We start from the raw sequence: 22,682 nt of genomic DNA on the forward strand, positions 1-22,682 counted from the left end.
TTTTTAACATTTTATTTATTTATTTTAGAGAGAGAGAGAGAATGAGAGAGAACATGAGAGGAGACAGGTCAGCAGGAGAAGCAGACTCCCTGTGGGGCAGGGAGCCCAGTGTGGGACTCGATCCCCGGAATCCAAGGTCATGACCTGAGCAGAAGGCAGTCACTTAACCAACTGAGCCACCCAGGTTCTCCCTGAATACTCTTTTCTATCTAAAAACTAAAGTCATACAAATAGATGCTTGCGAGCCTGTGGCCCCATCAGCTCATCAAAAACACTCAGACTCTAAATCTCGGTTTAGAATCTACCAAGTGAATGAGGCTCCCTTACTCCATTCTGGTCAAATGCTCCCCACACAGAGAAAGGTACTGTAACCATGCTGTCTAATAAAACAGCCATCATCAGTTTTGATCCTTTCACCCTTTTGTTTTCTTCATAGCATGTATCACCATCTGGTGGTGGTGCACAATCCTGTACATATTCAATGATAAAATTCTAGCTATTCAGGTATTATATTGGAGGTTTGCTTATAATTTCAATGTCAGATTTCCCAATCTTTCACAATAGGTCATTTTTCTAAAATGCGAAATTACTTAATTCAAGGGAAAAATATACTTTCGAACTAAACAAACCACATAAGCAAGTCCACAGCAGCCACAAATGTGGAACCTCTGTACTAGATAAATTATACCTTTTAAATCTGTGAGAATAAAAGGAAATCTCACTAAAAGGGACTTGAGTGGCCAGCAGGGGGAGCTCGTACACCCTTTCACTCCTAGTCAACTGCAGACCCCACAAGGAAGAGCCTAACCTTGCAAGTCCATTTACTTTTGCTGTTAATTTACTACCCTGGTAAGAGGAAGGTTTCCCTCTGCCCTAGCAACAACCCAGCCAATGAAAGACCGTCACAACAAAGCCAACGAAAAGCCATTCTACTTCCAACTCCCAGTTTATTCCAATGGACTTTTATTTACAACAGCCTTCCCGACCTCCCCTTTTTCTCTATAGAGTTTCTTTTTTTTCCCCTGTGGATTTGCCTGTGAGTTTGCCATAGCTTGCTTGCCCTAAATTGCAATCTTCTACTATTCCCAAATAAACCCCTTTTTTGCTGGCAAAATAACTGGCTGTTTTATTTTCAAGGTTAACAAACCACATTTTTATGTTTCTCAGAAATGATACATAAAAATCTTAATCTCAAACATTAAAGGGTTAAATGAGAATGACAAAGGAAACAAGAAATGTGATTTGGAAAGTAGGAGCCAATTTCTCGTCTTGAGGTTGTACACCTGAAACGAATATACCATTATCAAGTCATTACGGTGTACACCTGAAACTAATACTGTTACAGGCCCACTAAAAAAGGAGAAGAAGAAGAAGAAGAGGAGGAGGAGGAGGAAGAAGAAGGAGAAAGAAAGAAAGAAAATAGGAGGCAAGCCACAGGTATTTAAAACAATATTCATATAAAAGGTTTTTATGGAATCTAATTCATTCCTCCCCTTACCTGGTAGCACTTCTGATGCTCCTGTAAGGAAACAGAAATGGGTCTTTCCCAAACTTAGTTAACAGCATTATCACTTTTCAGCGTTTTCTTCTACTGATCACTCACGAGGGAGCAACACGGAAGGACATTTTCTCCCGACTGATCAAATTCATTACAGCAGCGGTTTTCTAACTTCAACAAACCTTAGACTCACTTGGGGTTTGTTAAAATACAGATTTCTGGAACCCTCCGGCACGTTCTGATCCAGAAGGTCTGAGCGACTCCCGAGAATCCGTCTTTCCAAGCAACTCCCAGAGGATGCCAAGACGGCCGGTTGGCCAGAGAAGCCCTACACTGAGACTCCCAGAAATTCGATTTACAAGCGTGACCACCGCAAACCACCACAAAAACAAACAAAACAAAACAAAACAAAACCACACACTCCGATTGGGAAATATTAGTCATTGTCTCCCAGGTACTGAACTTCCTTCAATGTAAGTGGGGAAATGCCTCCGACATTCAACTCAAAGGAAAATACCTATTTCCCTCAAGGTAGGGCATCGGTTTTAGGAATGTCTGCATAAACACAGTCAATCTGCTTCGTGCAAGACTCAGCTACACCCGAAGTGGCAGCTGAAAAGCAAACAAAACCAAAACCTGAAACTCCATCCTCCGCGGCTTGGGTACCTGAACCAGCGTCCCGCCCTCGCTTCCAACCGGAGGACGGAGGGGGCGTGGCCAAGCGCGCGGCGCCCACGTGACCACTGAGAGCCGCGCGCAGCCAAGTCGCGCGATCTGCCGTCATATCAGCTTATGCCGCCGGCCCCTGATTGGCTGGCGGCGCCCGCCGCTAGGAGCGTGTGCCTGGCTACGCCCCTCCAGGCCTTACCCGCTGGCTGATCGCCGCCGGCAGCCCAGTGGCTCGGGCCGCCTAGGACTTTGCGGAGGCCGAGCTGGCCACGGACTCTCTGGAGGTAGGGATAACGGGAGGGCGGGAGGAGGAGGCGAGATACACCTGAGCCGCACGGGCGGGGAAGGGGGAGGAAATTGGATGGGGAGCCATCAGCACGACGCGGCCCAGGTGGGGAAGTTGTGCGGCCGGCCCTTTCTTCTCCCGCTAGGCGCAGGCGTGGGTGGGACCCCGCCTGAGTGTCAGGCTCTCCGCGGTGATCCGCACCAGGGACTGGCAGGCAGCCGGGCATCCCGGAAGCCGACGCGGGCCGTGATGCGTCGAGTGCGGGGTGCAGGGGACACCGCTGGCCTGGAGACCGGGGGTGTGGGGGCTCTGTCCAGCCAGAGGTGGTTCCGGGGCGCCGAGGAGGCCCGCACGTGAAAGAAACAGGCACAGAGATAGGCGCGCAGGAAACGAAATGCCTGATGTTGCGGAGCGCTCATCCGAGGGAGTCTGTGCAGCCAACACTAATGCTTTACTTCGAGACAGATATCCCTCTGGGTTGGAGGGAATCTTTCGTTTTTAAAGGGGCAAAGAAATTAGGCTGTGACCTCCTGACCATTACAGAGCAAACCCCAGTTACTGGATGGAGGGAGACAACAATCGACGGTTTGACAAGACTAAGAGGGAAGGGAAATGATCTGTTACGTTAGCATCGTAAAAGGAAAACATTGTGTCTACCGGCATCCGTATGTTATAGCAGAGTGGATTTGGAGGTGGTAGGATAGGTGAAGTTCCAAATATCACTAGGAAAAGAAGTTTCCAGTCTGGAAAGCTCGTGGTAGCCAGGTATTTTTAACCAAAACCTTCCAGCAGGTTACCTGTCTTTATGTCACCGTCGTTGTGTGTGCGTGTGTTTAGGTTTATAATGATAAGCATCTAAAAAATGATGAATACATGATTCTTGATCACTCACAGAATGCTTTTCCTATCATTATGTAAGGTAATTAGCATGAGATCTCAGAATTCCCTCTGTGTTTGCATACAGGTTGAGAGATAAGAATGTAGAAGCTGAGAGAGCAGACTCTGGAATATACCTCCCATTTGTTACTTGGTACTTGACAAATTACTTAAATACTCCTGCCCTCCGTTTCCCTTTTTTATAAAGTAGGAGTTATGGAAGTACCTGCCTGGTAGGGTTATGAGAATTAAGCAAGGTGATTCATAAAAAATGCTTTTACATAACACCTGTTTCTCAACAAATGTTAACAATTATGATCTATATATTTTTTTATTAAAGATTTTATTTATTTGACAGAGAGAGAGATCACAAGTAGGCAGAGAGGGGGAGAGAGAGAGAGAGAGGGAGGGAGGAGGAAGCATGCTCCCTGCCTAGCAGAGAGCCCGATGCGGGACTTGATCCCAGGACCCTGAGATCATGACCTGAGCTGAAGGCAGAAGGCTTAACCCACTGAGCCACCCAGGCAGCCCATGATCTATATTTTTAAAGTAAAGCCAAAGTAATAGTAGACCCAGTCGTTCTAGCCTAATTGTGTTTTATTAATAACTGTACTTTATAAAAAAAAGTTTTCTTTGTTTCTGTGAAGGTAAAATAATACAAGCATCTGTTTCAGTCAGGGATATTTAACTTAGGGTCTGTGGAGCCCCGGACATAGGGGGTAAAATCACCTTAAAATTATATGCAAAATTTTGTGAGTTGGTAGTCACTGAGAATTTAAAAAAATAAGGAGCTGAAGAGTTGAGATCGTGATGAAGAGGCATTCGAACTTGGTTCACGTCTTGGTTTAAGAACTTGGGACTTTGAGGGGCGCTTGGGTGGCTTAGCTGGTTAAGCATCCACCTTTAGCTCAGGTCATGATCCCAGGGTGCTTGGATCAAGCCCCACATCAGGCTCCCTGCTCAGCCGAGAGTCTGCTTCTCCCTCTCTGCCTGCTGCTCCCCCTGCCTGTGTGTGTGTGTATGTGTGTGTGTCTGTCTGTCTCCCTGTCAAATAAGTAAATAAATAAAATCTTAAAAAACCAACAAACTTGGGATTTTGTAACCCAATTGCAAGTGTTTGAGTTCCAGCCCCAACATTTGTTTATTTGATGATCCCAAGCAGATTACTTGAATTTTTATAAAGATTTTATTTATTTATTTGAGAAAGAAAGAGAGAGAGAGAGTGAGTGCACGCGCGAGCATGAGCAGGGTGATGGGCAGAGGGAAAAGCAAACTTCCTGCTGAGCTGGGGGCCCAACGTGGGTCTCAAGCCTGGGACTCTGGGATGCATGACCTAAGCTAAAGGCAGACGCTTAACCGGCTGAGCCACCCAGGTGCCCCAGATTACTTGAATTTCCTGTGCCCCGCTTCTTCATCCATAATACTACTACCTGTAACACTAGTGCCAAACCCTTAGGGTTTCTTGAAAGTGTTAAAGGACATAATATTTATGGTACCAAGTGTAGAGTAAATATTGATATTAGATATCATCCATTATTTTTAAAGGAAAAGCCAAATGACACCTTTTTCTCCCTTAGGTTAAAGTAATTTTGATTCCGCTTCAGCCCCCTAACAGCAGTAATAGTAGCTCCTATTTGACTAACTTTTGTGTCAGTTGGTGACAAAACACTAGGGCCTTAGCCTCTAAACCTTAACAACAGTTCTACAATGGAAATATGTTATCTCCATTTTACAGATGTGGGTCTGCCTATAGACTTCAAATTTGGAGTCAGACGCGCTACCATTGCACCACGAGGTCACTAAACTTCAAATTTGATTTGCAATTTTGAGGTCATATTGTTACTGATTTCGGAAGATTTTGTGTTAGATGTCAGAAAGTATAGTGGTACACTTATGAATATTTAATTACTGCATTCAACAAAGAGAATTGAAACCAAAATTCTAAAAGCACTTAAAACAGGTTTTATTTCCCAGTATCTAAACTGCCTCTAGAAAGACTGAGGCACGTTTCTTCCTCCCTTCCAGGCACTGGTTTACTGTAACAGCAATTGTGACCAGGGAATATACAAATGAACACAATTAGCGTGGTCTTCAGATAAAAGTAAAACTAAGGAGTTTTTTAAAGGACTGAGACCTTTTGAAGATAATTATTTGCATCTGATATTAAAGATTGAATAAAGAAGAGTCTTAGTTAATGTTTGAGTTGGTTTGGGCTGTACTATACTGATTTAGGGCTAAGCAACACTGTAGGTAACATCCAGATTAGTCTGTAAACTCTTAACCAACCTTTAGTGGTGTCACAAAATCTTTCTCAATTGTTGGGTTGTTTCAAAATGTTTGTTTCCTGCTATTACTTTGTGTAGTTTCTTTGCCACATGATCTCTGTTGGCTGTCTCTACCCCTTATGGCGTCCATTTCAACTACTACAAGCTCACTTTTGAACCTCAGGTTCATATTTCTATGTAGTCCAGTGCTTATGTCTAAGAGTAAGCATAGACTTAAAGCTAATTTAAGACCCAAACTGAACCCCTCATTGCTTATGCACCCTGTCCCTGTGGCACCAAATCTGCCAGCTCTCCCAGCATTCCCTCTTGATTATGATGACATCACCGTCCACTCAGGCCAGCTAAAATCTCACAGTCATCCTAGATTTCTCCCTTGTTCACATTCCAGCATTTAATTGGTCATCAAGCTCTGTGGATTTTTTACTTGCTAAATCTCCAGTGTACGTGCATGTGTGTTCTCAGAGCTGCTAAGCTAGTTAGTCTACCAGAGGACCAGCCAAATTAGTCTCTCTCTCTCTCTCTCTCTCTCTCTCTGCTTCTCATCGGTACACATATTCCTAATGGAGTGGTTTCTATGAAATATGGATCTGATTAGAACCTCTTTCCTGCTCAGAAACCTTTAGTATCTCCCCATTGTGTATGAGGGAAAGTCATATTCCCTAGCAAGGCAACAGAGCTTTGAACAGCCTGACACGAATTTCCTTTTACCAGGTTTATCCTGGAACAGTTTCCCCCCTCTCTTTCACCCCTGTCTTACTGTTTGGCACCCACCAGTGACACCCAGTGAGTCATGAATATACCATGACTTTTTTCTATGCCTTCGCCAGTTGTTTGTTTAAGATTTATCTATGTATTTATTGGGGGGGGGTCAGAGGGGGAGAATCTTCCAGTGGACTCCCTGCTGAGCACGGAGCCTGACTTGAGGCTCCATTGCATAACCCAAGGGATCATGAATGGGGCCGAAACCAAGAGTTAGACACTGAACCAACTGAGCCACCCAGGCACCGTGCAAGTTGTTATTTCTATTTGAACTAGCCATCCCTAATCTTTTATTTCTGATAATGTCCTTTAAAGCCTGAATAAAATGTCACTGTGAAGCCTTCTACTATAAGCTGGGATAGTTGTGTTTTTTAATTATGTAGAATTTGTGTATATACCTTTATTATAGCATTATTATTGATGTAATTGTTTGTTTCCATAGTTGCCTCACCTTTCAGATGGATTTAGACTGTATCTTTTCAATATTTGTATGCTCATTACCTAGTGTAGTGCTTCATACTTGTTATTTGAATGAATTAACAATGTGTGATGAAGGATATGTGTCAATATCTGGTGTTTAACATTAATTAATTAAAACTTGCCATGACAGGGATGCCTGGATGGCTCAGTCAGTTAAGTGTATCAAGTTGACTGCCTTCAGCTCAGTCCACGATCCTAGGATCTTGGGATCAAGCCCTGGGTCAGAGTTCCTCCTCAGCTGGGAGTCTGCTTCTCCCTCTCCCTCTGACCCTACCCCCTGCTTGTTTTCTCTCTCTCCTTCTCTCAAATGAATAAATAAAAAACTCTTTTAAGGGGCACCTGGGTGACTCATTCGTTAAGCATCTGCCTTCGGCTCAGGTCATGATCCCAGAGTCCTGGGATCGAGTCCCATATTGGGCTCCCTGCTCGACTGGGAGCCTGCTTCTCCCTCTCCCACCCTCCCTGCTTGTGTTCCCTCTCTCGCTGTGTCTCTCTCTATCAAATCAATAACTAAAATCTTTTTAAAAAAAAAATTTTAAAAGAAAACTTTCCATGACAAAGTGAGAAAAAAAAAAATGCTTGCAACTCATATCATAAATAAGGATAAACACTCTCAGTAAATAAAGAACTTCTAGAATTTGATTTTAAGAAACTAAAAACCCAGTGGGAAAATGGGCAAAGGGTAAAAACAGAATTGCACAGAAAAAATAGAAATTACTCTAAATATATAGAATGCTGTTCAACCTCACTCATAATAAGAAAAAGAAATCTATACCAAGATAATCATTTCTTGGCTATCAGATAACAGATTTCCTACAATTTGCTGATATTCTTTGTCTGTAAGGGTGTCAGGAAATGGGCACGATCCTACACAGCTGTGGGCTCACACAGTGGCACGGCTCCTATGCAGACCAACTTAGCCATATCTACCAACGTCACCGAGCCCGTTCATCCTTGTCCTAGCTCTTCCGCTTGTAGAAGTTCACACAATATTGGGTTAATCATTGTTGCGTTATTTTATTTATTTATTTTTTAAGATTTATTTAGTTATTTGACAGGATCACAAGTAGGCAGAGAGGCAGGCAGAGAGAGAGGGGGAAGCATGCGCCCTGCTGAGCAGAGAGCCCGATGTGGGGCTCGATCCCACGACCCCGAGACCATGACCCAAGCCAAAGGCAGAGGCTTAACCCACTGAGCCACCCAGGCGCCCCTGTTGCGTTATTTTAAATAGCATAAGGTAAGAATCTATCCAAATACTTATTCAAGAGTTAAATAAACAGCAGTGAGGTCACACAAAGGAACACGTGTCCACAGTCCCTTGGCCACAGTTTCAAGGTCTGAAAAACCAGGGCTTTATTTTGTTTTTTTAAAAACTGGCACTCAAACTCATTTGACGGCACAGGCTTCCTCCAGCGGACTGAGGTGCCCCCTGTGTGTTGGTGCCCCTGTCACATACCCCTACCTCTGCTCTTTGCTGGGACTGTTTTATTACTTTGGGTTTAATTGCAGATGGAAATATTGTTTTTAAATAAAGATAACCCATGTGAATAACACAATGAATGGAAGCATCCGTCATTAGGAATAGCACAGACATGAAATTCTTGTAGGAGCTTGCACCTGGTGTCTGTGAGGCCTCCTACTGAAGAGGCCAGCGTGGGCATTATCGACACATGTGACTTAGAGACTGGAAAAACAGATTGCTGGAGTTTTACCCCAGTGGGGAGGCGTTAAGAACTAATGAAAAACAGGAAACCACAGCCCAGGAGAGAAAGTGAACATCCTAACCACCTTTTGATTAAGTGGATTTGATCATAAGAACGTAAATAAACGCCACCGATTGCTTCATTGATCGTGAAACAAGCTAGGACACGTCCTGAGGAACTGCTGTGCTGAAGGCAAATGTTAGTATTAAGAAGGGAAGGTTCAGAAATTTAGGAGGCTTCTGTAGTGAAAAACGAAACTGATCCTGAAACAGCTAAACAGACCCCAATGAATTAGCTAAGATAATACCAGATGACAGCCCGAGTGTAGCACAAACGCACAGGGGTGGTGGAGTCCTGTGCTGACATATTGTTAAATCGCTCCACCTAGGAGCTGCGCCACTGCGAGCCCATAGCAGGGTAGGATCATGTCCTTTTCCCTGCAGCCTTACCAGCAGAGAGTATCATCCAACTGTAGGGTGTTCGTTAAGTCATAGCAAAGAAATGGTGTCTCCGTATATAGTCACACCCACTGTGTTTGAATGAGTCTCAAAATACCTGGGCAGAAACCTTCAGGCTAATTCACTAACACATACGGGTGATCCAAGCTCCAGGCAGGCTGAACGGAAGACAACTGAAAAATTTAAATTATTTCCAGACAACTCTTTTGTGCCTTCTCCTCCTCGAACTTTGAGTTACAAGTTTGCAGTTGCCAGCCCCCGATCTAGAGAATTGACTGGGGGAAGAGGAATTAGTGTATTCTAGTTCTTAATCTAGAACCTGTCTCCTTTTCTTCTGTCAATGGGAGTGGCCTTTCCTTCTGTCACAAGAACAGATAGTCCCTGAGGTGGCAGCATAGATCCATCTAGCAAATTTGTCTTTGAGTCTCAGCACTGAAGGAAAATCCTCTGAAATCGGAGTCCTTTTAGAAGAGACGTATCACTGAAACTCGTAGCCAGAGGAGGAAACATCTGAGTACCCACTTTCCTGCATTCCCCGTCTTTACTACTTGCCACATTGCCATAGGAGTTGTTGGAAAAGAACACAAAGATGGCATTAGATCTGCATGGACGCCCCCAATCAGCAGATGTTAGAGAAAAAAAAAAAAAAAAAAAAAACTCTGGGTCTCAGTTTCTCTGAGCTTTGCTGTCCCCGTGTATAATATGAAGAGATTGGGCTAGAGATGACATGTAAGTTCCTTTGGGCTCTAAAGATGGCATTTCAGGGATTCTGGTAGCTGCAGTCTTACACTGTAAGTGCTTATTAAAGCAGGAACTTCATGTACAATTTTTCCAGAAGTTTTTTTTGCATGGAGAACTATCAGCATGGGTAAATAATTGTTGCACCTGTTTATCCTTTAGGGGTTAAGATGGATCTTGTACTCGATGCTGCAGATTATTATTTTTTTACACCGTACATCTATCCAGCCTCATGGCCTGAGGATAACATCTTCCGACAAACTATTAGTCTCCTGATTGTAACAAATCTTGGAGCTTATATCCTTTATTTCTTCTTTGCAACACTGAGCTATTATTTTGTCTATGATCATGCATTAATGAAGCATCCACAATTTTTAAAGGTAAGTGATTGTCTTACCTACTTTTTAGCTACGGTTATAGTAAAAATAATAGGTATCTGTGAGCTTTTCAGATTAAACTGGGTTATAACCATTAAATAAAATTTTTGCAGCTAGCCTCAGATACGTTAGATATTTTTGGTAGGGCTAATCCCCTCTCTCCTTCTCTTAAACAAATAAATGAATCCAACTTTGTTGTTGTTGTTTTAATTATAAGCCTGGTGTCTTCCTGGATACATAGGAATGAATTTCTTTGCTAATAATGAGGAATCAATAAATGCACACATTTGTGTAATTGTTTTAATATCTGACTCTCAAACTGAAACACGTTTTTATTACATATCTATTTTTCGACTAGCTGGGAGATTGTAGATTTGTTTACAGGCATTTTTTTTCTCTTCCAGTTACTTGTATTTATCAGTGACTCCAAGGACTGGAAAAAAAAAAAAAAAAAGAGAAAATCAAGAGGGTTGGGGATGGACGTTATTTGTGAAAGAAAGGATTATTCCATAAATGGAAATGTAGCATCCAATTTTGTGGGAACGAGAGAAAGTTTCAGAACTTAAAGTATTTATTACATTTGCTCTTTACAAAAGGAATGTTTTCCTTACACATACATTCCCACATGTTATCATTTTCACGGAAACAGTTTGGTGACGAGCCTCTTCAAATAAAAGAGATTGTAAAAATCCAACCCAAGACAATATTGTGCTGGTTTTTCTTTAACATAGATTTTGTGATTTTTAAGTACTGGCCATTTCATTTTCAGAATCAAGTCTATAGAGAGATCATATTTACTGTCCAGTCATTGCCATGGATTAGTATTCCCACGGTGTCACTGTTCCTGCTAGAGTTGAGAGGTTACAGCAAATTATATGATGACATAGGAGAGTTTCCCAGTGGTAAGTATATAATATGAAAGTCAGACAGTGGTTTCTCTAAAGAACCAGTCTTCTTCTTCGAAAAAAAAAAAAAAGTTGTTTAATTGTTTTTAATGCTCTGTTTTTATGTATTGTGCCTTGCCACATACATTCATTTCCTAATCTATCAATTTTAAAGTCTTGGTGATAGGTGGAATTGGGCCCAGGGAAGCTGAGTATGATCAGAGAGAGACCTTTGCATTCATTCACTATTCTCTTTACTGAATTCAGACTCAAACAAAAAACCCTCAAGTAATACATGATAATTAGAAAAAAATCAGAAAAGTCAGAGTGTTAAAATCCGCTAACGTGCTACCTAGAAACTACCTCTTTTGACATATATGCCTGTCTACTCCATTATTTATGTTACAAAAATGAAACCCTACCATACAAACTGGTTTGGACTTTGATTTTTTTTTTCTTAGTAGTGTAAATGCCCATATTTTCATGTCAGTAAATATTGACATTATATAGTATATTAGTTATAGTATCACAATTTGTAGATACCCATAGTTTATTTAATTGATCCCCAAATTTTTAGATCTTTACATTAGTCTTTTTTTTTTTTTGCTATTACAGATAGTCCTGTAGTGCCTAAGTTAAGTTTTTGTGAAATTCTGAAATTATTCAATGAAGACCCATCTCTAGTATCTAAATATTAGAAAGTAAGAATTGTAGTTAGTATTTCTTGAATGTTAATATGTACCAGCTACAGTTCTAAGCTTTTCACACATATCAATCTGTTCCATTCCACATCAGTTCTATGACATGGGTCTTGTTAGGTTCCTTTTATAGGTGAGTAAATCAACGGACCATAACTTGCCCAGGTCATTCAGCAAATAAGTGGCAGCTCTAGGACTGGAACCCAGGCTTGCTGGCACCAGCACACCTGTTGTCCAAGGAAGAGGTCAGATATTTAAAGGAAGGAACAAAAATGGCTAGGCCTCGAAAAGTGGATAGGATTTTGAGTAAAAATAATGAAAAGAGAAATCGTGTTCTAGGAACCCAGAACAGAATAAGTCAAGGTACAGAGGTTAAGACTTCCAAGATGTGGGGAGGACATTGAGTAAACCAGCCTGCTCAGTACAGGAACAGAGGAGGCTGGAAAGATCAGAACGTGTTGGGTTAAGGAGTAAAAGCTAGGCTTGAGCTGTTTAGTGGAAAATAAAATCCTAAGCAGGAAGATAGTATGTAAGGATATGTTTTACAAAGACTAATAAATATGAAGGAAAAATAAGTGGTGTTACTTACGCTCGGAGATTTAAATAATAAAGATGCCTTAAGTGTATGCTTTGTCTGTCTCATAACTGCCTTCATAGTTTAACTTCAAGTTTTTATGGGAGGGAAATGAGGAAAGCAACAGATACCAGACAGTTAAGGGAGATTAATTTATAGTGTATCACATTAGCCCAAACGGTTTATAGTGTTTGAGTCTAGGCTCCCATTTTGTGCGCTTAGATGGACAAGTACCAAGTAAACTCTGGTCCTGGAAGCTGGATCTTGATTCTGACATACCCTGTCATCTCTTCTAGGCTGGTTTCGCCTCATCGTTAGTGTAATGTCCTTCCTCTTTTTCACCGACATGCTGATCTACTGGATTCACAGAGGCCTTCATCATAGACTTGTGTATAAGGTAGAGTCATTTTTCTTTTAAGATTTTATTTATTTATTTGACAGACAGAGATCACAAGTAGGCAGAGAGACAGGCAGAGAGAGAGAGGGAAGCAGGCTCCCTGCTGAGCAGAGAGCCCGATGCGGGGCTCGATCCCAGGACCCCAGGATCACGACCAGAGCCGAAGGCAGAGGCTTTAACCCACTGAGCCACCCAGGTGCCCCAGGTAGAGTCATTTTTAAGGGGAAGAGAAAATATATATATACATTTCAGCAGTGTATGGTTACAAATTCTGTTTTCTAGTTTAAGATTTTATCTGAGAGAGCGAGCGAGAGCACGTGCACAAGCAGGGGGGCGGGCACAGGGAGAAGCAGACTCCCCCACTGAGCAGGGAGTCCGATGCGGGGCTCAGCCCCAGGGCCCCGAGATCATGACCTGAGCTGAAGCAGAGATTTAACTGACTGAGTCAGCCAGGTGCCCCAAATTCTGTTTTATATTTCTAAGAATTCCCTCTAACTTTTTGAATAACTGAGTGGCCACAGTCAAGACAGAAACCAGGTGCATTTTGTTTGTGTTCTTTACGGGTCTGGACAGGCTGTGTTAAAATGTTACTGTGTTCAGGTAACAGGGTGTATTTTATCAAGTGATTTGGGGATTTAAAGAGAATTTTTTTTAGTTAGGTCATTTCCACAATGTGAGCATAAAGAGCTAAGTTGAAAAGTAAAGGTGGTTCTTAACTGTGTTCTTTCCTTCTGTAGCGCATACACAAACCTCATCATCTCTGGAAGATTCCGACTCCATTTGCAAGCCATGCTTTTCACCCTGTGGATGGCTTCCTTCAGAGTCTACCTTACCATATATACCCTTTTATCTTCCCGTTACACAAGGTGGTTTACTTAAGTTTGTACATCTTGGTGAATATCTGGACGATTTCCATTCATGATGGCGACTTCCGTGTCCCCCAAATCTTAAGGCCATTTATTAATGGCTCAGCCCATCATACAGACCACCACATGTTCTTTGACTACAACTACGGACAGTATTTCACCTTGTGGGATAGAATTGGAGGCTCCTTCAAAAATCCTTCCTCCTTTGAAGGGAAGGGACCACTTAGTTATGTGAAGAAGATGACAGAAGAAAAGCACAACAGCCACGCAGAAAACGGTTGTAAAAATGAAAAATTATTCAGTGAAGAGTTTACAAAGACTGAGTAGATTGTTGTCCTATTGTTAACGGTTGTGAAATATTTTTAATAAGGAAAATTAATCTACATACATAAAACCAAGAGACATAGCAAGTCAATGGTATTTGAGGGTACTGCTGAGGAATGATCGTGATGGCAGATCAAAGAAGGAATGCTGTGAACACCGAAATTTTAACCTCATGCTTACCATACTAGGTGTTGGTCTCCAGGACAGGTCATGTCTCTGTAGCCAGCATATCTGTAACTTGTATAGCCTCAACAACAATTTTTATAAGGATAGAGAATAAATTATTGAGAGGACTAGGTTATGTCCTTTGCCTTAATAAATCCACCGATATTCGTTAAGAAAAATACATTGTGCTTGTTAATACCAAGACTAAGCATCATAACAAAGAAATAATAATATAAACATGGTTCCTTGTTTCCGGAATGGTTAAGTCTTCAGTGTTGGTACAATAATGACTACTAGTATTTTGTACACGTGGATACATCAGTGTGAAAAAAATGTCTGATAGAACTTATTAGTGGCCTCGTATATGACCTAGTTAATAGCAGATTTAGTAAGATTATCATCTTCCAGTGTAGGAAGCTTATTCTCTGAGGACATTGTAAAATAATACATTTTACTGATGAAAAAAACAAATTAGAATTTAAAAAAAATACTGCTACTACCATGATTTAATCCAGATCTGGGATTATTTAAAGATTTTGATGGTTATTATTTTAAACCATTATTTAATAAGTATAAAAACTATGTGAACCTGAATATATTTATAAGGGGAAATTTGATGCCCAAATAATATATTTGACACTACTGCTTTTTAAATTAAATGGATGCACTGCACTTTTGATATGTTTCAGTTACAATCTGTAATTTCCTATAAAAGGAAGTAATTGCCAAATATTTAGGCCAATCGCTGAAGATTAGTTTTGAAATCTTATTTTCCCTCTTCTCCCTTCACTTTTTCCCCACTTTCTCTGCAAAAAGATCTAACAAATAGTTTCATAAATGTTGTGAATTGTAACATAAATATATTGGGAAAACGTGATTTGGAAAGGCATTCTATAAGCTATTTATGTAAAATCAATAAAAGTTGATTATTACTATTGTTAAACTGTATCAGTTAAATATCGTAACAGCACAAAGTATTCTTTGTACAAATTCCGTGTCAGTTTGAAACCACAGAATTGATGTGGATTGTCAGGACTTTTTTAAATGTCCCCAAATGCTCAATGTCAAGGGGAGAAAAGAGGGGGTATCACATTCTTTTTGTTTTAGCAAGAGACCAGTCCTAAAATGTAATGCTTGGGATCCAGAAGAAAATATTTTTTTCTGAGTTACTATTACAGTGTTGTGCTACTTAAACATACTAGAGAACCAGGTGGTGTTTTGTAACTGACAGATATGCCCGTGATTTCCACTGACTCCCCACCCCCAGCCCCGCCTCCAAAGCTTCACTCCCCCGCCCCCAAAAAAATGAAATTAAGAAGTAAACTTTGTTTTCTGTTATAATGACGGCTAATATTCAAGTTTTCTATTTCTTCCTGCTTCAGTTTTGGTGTCATATATATGTTTCCAGGAATCTATCCATTTCTTCCTAGTTGTCGGATTTATTGGTGTTTTCCATAATGTTCTCTTCCTTGTATATCTGTAGTATTGGTTGTTGTATTTCTCCTCTCTTATTTGTGCTCTTCTTTATTTGGGTCCTTTCTCTTTTCTTTTGGAGGAGTCTGGCTAGAGGTTTGTCAATTTTATCAATTTTTTCAAAGAACCAGCTCCAGGTTTCACTGATCTGTTGTATGGTTTCTTTTAGTTTCTAGATCATTTGATTCTGCTCTAGGCTTCATTTCCTTCCTTCTGCCGGCTTTAGGCTTTGTTCGTTGTTCTTTTTCTAGCTGCTTCAGGTGTAAGTTTAGGTTTTTATTTGAGATTTTTCTTGCTTCTTGAGGTAGGCCTGTGTTACGATACACTTCCCTCTTAGGACTTCCTCTGCTGCTTCCCTGAGTTTTGGACTGTTACGAATAAAGAAGCTAATATTTATTGAGCTTTTACTCGTGGTCAGGCACCATTAATAGTCCTTGACATGAGGAAACTGGCAGGCAATTATAGGACTTTCCCAAGGTTATTTCTCCCTCGTAAAGCCCAGTGTGGATGTTTCTGGTCAGTGGACAGCTTACTGCCGTCATCCTGAGACCCAGGCTTCTTCCATCTTGGGGCTGCCTGTCTCCAGTTTCCAGAGTAGTCTTTGTTGGAGGAGCCCACAGGAAAAGAGGTCCCAAAAGTCCTGCATATCCCTTACGAGTGTTCCTTTGGACAAAACTTTGTCGAATGGCCCATCTCTCGGAAATGTGTCTTAGTTGTGCCTGAAAGGATGGGGCAACCACTTTCTGGAATAGCTAGCCAGTTTGCCATGCTCACATCACTTGTTCTCCTTTTGGGGGCCCCGATAAAGGTATTGAAGAGATGAATGAGCCCCCAGAGTATTTTAAGTTACCCATCCACTAGATAGATGTCCTGATGCCCTTAATTCCATTATTCCGAGTGTTAGTTTCCTCTGGTTTCTTACATTGTGTTGCTAATAGAAAAGAAAGGATGTAATGTATAGGGAGAGGAAAGCTTCCTAAAGATGTTAGTAATAATCAGTCTCTGCCCTCCCTCCTTTTTTCTTAAATTCCAGTCTCATTGGGCAGTATTATGCTAAGTGGTCCTGCCGTGTTTCTGGTATGACTACTGCATTGTGCGAGTCTCCCGTAGAGGAGTTCAGACAGTATTCATGGAAGTGAGGATCTAAATTCCTTCCCACGGGAACATCAAGTGAAAGGCTTTCCCCCTTGACTTGGAAACCTTTCATAGTTCAAGATCAGAAAGGAAAAGTCTAGATTAAATTCTGTACTTTCATGACAGAAATCAGGAAATGGAGGGAGAGGGTACAAGAACACATTTCAAAAACCCAGAGACTGTCATCGGGTGCCATCCTGTTCTTTACTGTTTCTTTGTCTCCCTGTCTCTACATGCCATGAATTGCCTACTTCTCATTGCCCTGGCGCATGTTTCCTTCTCTTCCCATCCTCAAGAAGTCAGGCACAGACCTGGCAGAGAATTCTGAGTGAAGATTTTGATGCATGGAGTCTGCAGTGCTGGCGGATTATTTAAATAGAGCTGGTGTCTGGGAGGAAGGGGGAAGTAGGGAGACAAATCAGAACAAAGGTTTGGGACTGACCCAGAGAGAAGAAAAGTTTGAGGCCGTGAGATTGCTAAGGAGAACATGAAAAAAGATACCCAAAGAAACAAACCAGTGCAAAGAGTAAAGGACTTCTTCCCTGGTCTTCACAACTTCTTCAAAGTCAAAAACCTTGACTGGCAATCTTCTATCAGCAGTTAACGCTTTCTGTCCTCTAACACTGTTTAGTGCACCTGATTTACTCGACCCCAGATGCCCTCAAAGGAGAGGCTGTGTGTGAATCCATACTGAATTAAACTGCGTGTCCTTAAAAGACCCGGTTGAGGTTTGATAACTACTTTGCTGAAGGAACTAGTGGAAGTGTCATTCTCTACAGTAAACACTAAATGAACCCCTGCGAGGAGCCGCATGGCGCAGAAGGGGCTGCAAATATCTCTGCAGATTCTTCATCTGTGTCTTTTTCCAATAATTAATATCTCTGCAGATTCTTCATCTGTGTCTTTTAACCAATAATTAATTTCTTACTCATTAGCTGACATTTGCTGAGTGTCTGGAAGGAGTCAAAGGGAAAGTAGAGAGGAATCAGATGGGTCCTCACCAAGGACGGATGGTCCTTTTTTTCCCCCAAAGCCATGCCTCCACTGGAAACCAACAAAACCCGCCAGTACCCTGGATTCTGACCATACAGGAATCAGTAGTATGAGTACTGACCAGAGGGTTCAACAGATCCACGCAATTACTACATAACAGTCCCCTGGATACAGAAAGAAAAAGAATAGAACTTCAAAATTATTGGTTGAGCACACCAAGAAATGACAAACCAGGGAGGAGAGTCTATATAGCTTCAGCCGGAGTGTAATTCACCTGCGAGGAATTACAGACACTGATTGCTTTGGAGCTACACAGTTGAGTCCTGGCTCTGCCACGTGCAGACTTCATGACCTTGGTTTCTCTATCTGTAAATTGATGAAAATCCTGCCTACCTAATCAGATTAAATAGGCTAGAAACACTCAATTAAATGCCAGCAGAGGCCATTATTCATGTAAATTGCGCTCAGTGCCTCTGCTTTCTAGGTTCGATGATTATTGTCCTTACACCTAGGATAGGCCGTCAGTGGAAATGAATTGCTGGGAGAAAAAAGCCCCTGGGTCATTTCACCTTAACATTGGAGGGTGAAAGACGGGGGGTAAACTAGAAATAGGGGGAAGAGAAGAAAACCAGAAGCAAAACTAAAATTGACACATTACCGACTGTAAATTTTTAAATAAGAAATGTTTCTTAAATCTAGGCTCAACATCTTACTAAAATATAAGTACAATAAAATTTGTACAAAAGTAAGAGAAATTATGTTTTCAGTTCTTTGCTCAACCATTAACTTAGAAGTCTGACTGATTAAATGCTCCTGAGCACTTGACACTGTTTACATATTTGATTAATCACATTTCCTTAAACATTTGATAAGAAACTTAGCATATTTGATTCATCTCCTCCCAAAAGGCACACTTGTGTACTCAGCACATTTTTCTGAGCTCCTTGACAACTCAGGATTCAAATAGACTTAAACAGACTTAACCACATAGAGCACAATGATATCCAGAAGTCATCACTCGACTTTAAAATATTTATCCTATAGACTTTCATTCACTTCTTATATTGTTTTATGATCTCCTTATTTTAAAATTAGAATTTTATACACTAAGCCATTGACTTAGATGAACACTTGGCCTCCCGACATGTGTCCCAAACAGGGAAAGAAATGGGACCCTGGAAACTCCGTGTACATTCCAATACCTGAGAGCAATTGCTGTGGTGACTTTTGTCCACCCCTTCATTGGATTTTTTCCTTTTAATCTACTTAATGGGGGTATAATTTATAGACAGTAAAATGTACTCGTTCTCACTGCATGGTTCAAGGAGCTTCTACAAATGCGTGCTCCACGGAAGCACCAGCCTGGCGAGGAAACAGAACGTTTTCTTCACCAGAAGAAGTTCTATTTTCCTTTGCAATCTCTCCACAGCCTTAGGTTACCACTGACCTACTTTCTGTTTCTGGAGATTAACTTTTCCTGTTCTAGAATTTCTTAAAAATTGAGCCAGGTAGTATGTACTCTTGTGTTTTGTTTTGTTTTGTTTTAGCTTACATGTTTCAAAATCATGCTATTGCATATGTCTGTACTTTGTTCCTTTTTATTGCCATTCCACTGCGGTGCATCACAACTCATTTATCTGCGTGTCTGCTGCTGGATACTTGGGTAATTCCTAGGTGAGGTTATTATGAATGAAGCTGCTGCAAACAAGCAGAGAGGTCCTTGTGTGGGTCTGTGTTCCCCTTTCTTCCTGGCAAATATCGGTCAGTATATTTGCTCTGTCCTAGGGGAGATCTAGGTTTAATTTTATAAGGAACCATCAAACTCTTCTCCAAAGGGGTTGTACCATTTTACATTCCCACTACGAATGATGAGAATTCCCTTTCCTCCACATCTTCAACAACACTCTGTATCGTCAGTCTTTTTATTTGTAGCTGTTCTAGTTCGCGGGCAGTAGGGTCTCTCCTTGTGCTTAATTGGCATTTTCTAGGACTAATGATGTTAAACAGCTTTTCTCATGCTTTTCTGCTGTGCAGCATTTCTTTTGTGAAGTCTCTGTTCCAGTTGTTTGGCCACTTTTTAGATCAGGTTGTTTTTCTCTCTATTCTTGATTTATAAGAATTCTTCCCATATTGGCACAAGTCCTTTGTCATATATATGTGTTGCAAGTGTTTATTCCAATCATGTCCTTAATCATGGTTTTCTTTTTAAAGATTTTATTTATTTATTTGACAAAGAGGGAGCACAAGCAGGGGGAGTGGCAGGGAGAGGGAGAAGCAGGCTCCCTGGGGATACAGGGTTCCACCCCAGGACCCTGGGATCATGACCTGAGCTGAAAGCAGAGGCTTAATGGACTGAGCCACCCAGGCATCACCTTAATTTCGGTTCTTTAATCAAAAACAAGGAAAGTTACTCAATTTTGATTAGGACCAATTAATCAATTTACATCTTTCATAATCGTTGCATTTTATGTCCCACCTAAGAAATCTTTGCCTATCCCAAAGCAAATTGGACTTCTTTTTTGGGTAAGATTTTTGATAATGAATTCAAATTCTTAATAGACATAAGGCTTTTCATACTTTTATTTCTTCATTTGTCAGTTTTTGATATACTGTTTTTCAAGAAATTTGTTTTATTTCACTTAAGTTTTCAAATGAGTTGCCATGAAGTTGTTTGTAACATTCCCCTCTTACACTTTCAGTGCTTGTAAGATCTATCATGATGTTTCTTGTTTAATTCCTGATACTGATAATTTGTTTTCTTCCTTTTCTTGCTCAGCATAGCTGAGCAAATATACATATAATTGATCTTTTTTTAAGAACCATCTTTGGTTCTGTTGATTTTTCCCTATTGCTTGTCTTCAATTGTATTAATGTCTTCCTCCTTTTCCTTCGATTTATTTCAGGCTTAAGTTGATCTCTCTGTCACTCTCCCCCATCCCTCTCTCTTTCCTTTCGCTCCCTCCCTCTTCCCTCCTCCAACTTAAGGTAGTAGCTCAGATCACTGATTTAATTTTTTTCCTCTAAAAATATAAATGTTTAAAACTACAAAATTCCCCCTAAGGCCTGGGGTGATTGTACGCCACAAATTTTGATATGTTGCATTTTCATTATTATTCAGTTCCAAGTATTTTCCATTTTCAGTGAGATTTCTTCAGTGACCAGTGATACCGTGGGCTTGTATTATGTCAGCTTAGCTGAGCCAGAACTGGGTTTCCTACATAGTTCTAGGTTAACCTGGCTACCCAAGTCATTCGACGGCGGGTTCAGAAGGTGGAAATGGAGAGCAACCATCTTACTCTCCGCTTGGGAAGATGGCGCAATCTGTGAAGCCCTGATGCTGCCCAGTCATGTTGCAACTCACCTGATGGCTCACCTCCTTGGCCGCTGGCAGCATTCAGGCCCACGGCAGCCGCAGCTCCCAGGTCCCTTCAGCTTCTCCACATTCTGGGCCTGATGTGTCGTTAAGCCTCTGACGCCCTCCATCTCAGGGCTGTGAGGGGACAACAGAGAAGCCCGTCTACTACCACGATTTCCAGCACGGCCTCCCAAGTTCTAAACTGGCCTTGCCACCCCCTCGTGCCCACCTCACATTTATCTTTTCTTCCTGACTTCCTCCTCCACAGATTTTGGATCCAACCCCAGACACAGAATCAGTCACCTCATATGCACTGTGGGACCAGCTTTCACAGTGACCTGGGGTCAAATCCTTGCTTCCTTGACAGAAACCTGATAAAGGATTTGGCTCTGAAAGTGGTTCCTGAGGTCAGAATCTTAAGAATCGGCTCTCTCCAGATTTTTCAACTCACTATGTTGGATACCTGAAACTAAGGGATGTCAACCATATTTCAGTTAAAAACCTTAAAAAAGAATCAGTTCTCTGAATAGTCCTGGGTTAATGGGCAATTGCTTCTCTGATTCAATTAGCTTTAAAGTCATTGCTGACCCTGTTTCCAAAACAAAAGGGGATGTTGGAAGTCCATGATATGCAGTTAGCAAAACGGTTACTTAAACCATCACTTGTAGTTACCTGTCAGCAAGCACCTGTGGAAGGCAAGGCTCTAGAGGATGGAGGACATGTGGCATAGAACATTTCCGTAGAAGCTGAGGTTAAGGTGTTGGCTGATTGCTTCCAAGCGTGCTAAGGAACTTAAGCAAAGATGATGCTGAGTTCATGACTTTAAATTCCCAGTTCAGGGTCCAATTAAGGAACCAAAATGCTTCTACAATTGCCCTAAAATAAACTCTTACCTCCTATAGTTATAGGGACAGATTTCTGATATGATATGCCAAAGTTAGATTGTGTTGGTAGCAAGTTGAAGAATTCCCCTAGAGGGGAACTGACAGAACATTGATCAAGTTGAATTCCCCATCTTACTGAGTTTTGTCTGTTAAAGTTACAGCATGGATGGGGAAAGGGTAGGACTCTGAAAATGAGGTGGGGGGTTTTAAAAGCATTCTGCCCCCCCAGTTCCAAGGTGTGTGTAAGAGTGGGGAAGGGGGCTTCACACCACCAAGCAATTCTCTGACCCCAGCTGGGTGTCCTCCATTCCAACTCAATTCTGACACTATCTACTTAGAGATAGCATCAGGTTTCCCGGGTGAAGGGCTCAGTCCCCCAACGCTGGCCTCCACTTCAGATGCCAATCGCAAGTCTGGGGTGGTATCTGGACTCCTGACCCACAGGCTATAAATCAGGCTGGTCACAACCTTCTCTTCAAGTTTCATTAATTTCCTAGAGTGACTCGAAGACATTAGGAAACCTGTTTACTCATTAGATTACTGGAGATACCAATCAACAGCCAACGGAGATTAACAGGGCGTGTCCCCGAACAAAAGTTTCTGTCCTGACCGAGTTCAGGGCTTGACCTGGTAGCACGCAGAAAGGCTCTGATTCCCTAACCTATAAGCGCCTCAAACACTCCTCTTTTGTTTATTCATGGTGGCTTCATTACGTGGGCATGACTGATCAAGTCTTTGGCCATTCATGATTGATTCCATCTCCAGCTCCTCTCTTCTCCCAGGAAATCCAGGAATGGAACTGAAAG

At 41.5% G+C, this 22,682-nt stretch overlaps 1 protein-coding gene and 1 long non-coding RNA gene across 4 annotated transcripts in view; one reads left to right on the top strand and one right to left on the bottom strand.

The window, feature by feature from the left end:
• Window positions 1-2,196, bottom strand: part of LOC116874224 — a 42,706-nt gene extending 40,510 nt beyond the window's left edge. Inside the window, exon 1 of one of the 2 annotated variants that reach the window (XR_004383950.1) lies at window positions 2,165-2,196. This is a non-coding gene — a long non-coding RNA (uncharacterized LOC116874224). Of the gene's footprint in view, window positions 1-1,498; window positions 1,689-2,164 lie in introns of those variants that run through there. The other variant, XR_004383949.1, reaches the window with a different exon arrangement.
• A 192-nt stretch (window positions 2,197-2,388) lies between these two features.
• On the top strand, window positions 2,389-14,165 carry SC5D (sterol-C5-desaturase). 2 transcript variants are annotated; one of them, XM_032868758.1, is made up of 5 exons: window positions 2,389-2,451; window positions 9,915-10,132; window positions 10,899-11,031; window positions 12,582-12,682; window positions 13,420-14,165. In XM_032868758.1, exons 2-5 carry the CDS (start codon window positions 9,923-9,925, stop codon window positions 13,873-13,875), a joined length of 900 nt encoding a protein of 299 aa, XP_032724649.1. In that variant the 5' UTR covers window positions 2,389-2,451; window positions 9,915-9,922; the 3' UTR covers window positions 13,876-14,165. The 2 variants fall into 2 exon arrangements, with proteins under 2 accessions (XP_032724649.1, XP_032724650.1); XM_032868759.1 differs by lacking the exon at window positions 2,389-2,451 and adding an exon at window positions 9,678-9,805.
• Window positions 14,166-22,682: the final 8,517 nt, after the last annotated feature.

The sequence above is a fragment of the Lontra canadensis genome, unplaced genomic scaffold (assembly GCF_010015895.1).
Source record: "Lontra canadensis isolate GAN:19392208 unplaced genomic scaffold, GSC_riverotter_1.0 scaffold36, whole genome shotgun sequence".
Classification (NCBI taxonomy): Eukaryota; Metazoa; Chordata; class Mammalia; order Carnivora; family Mustelidae; genus Lontra; species Lontra canadensis.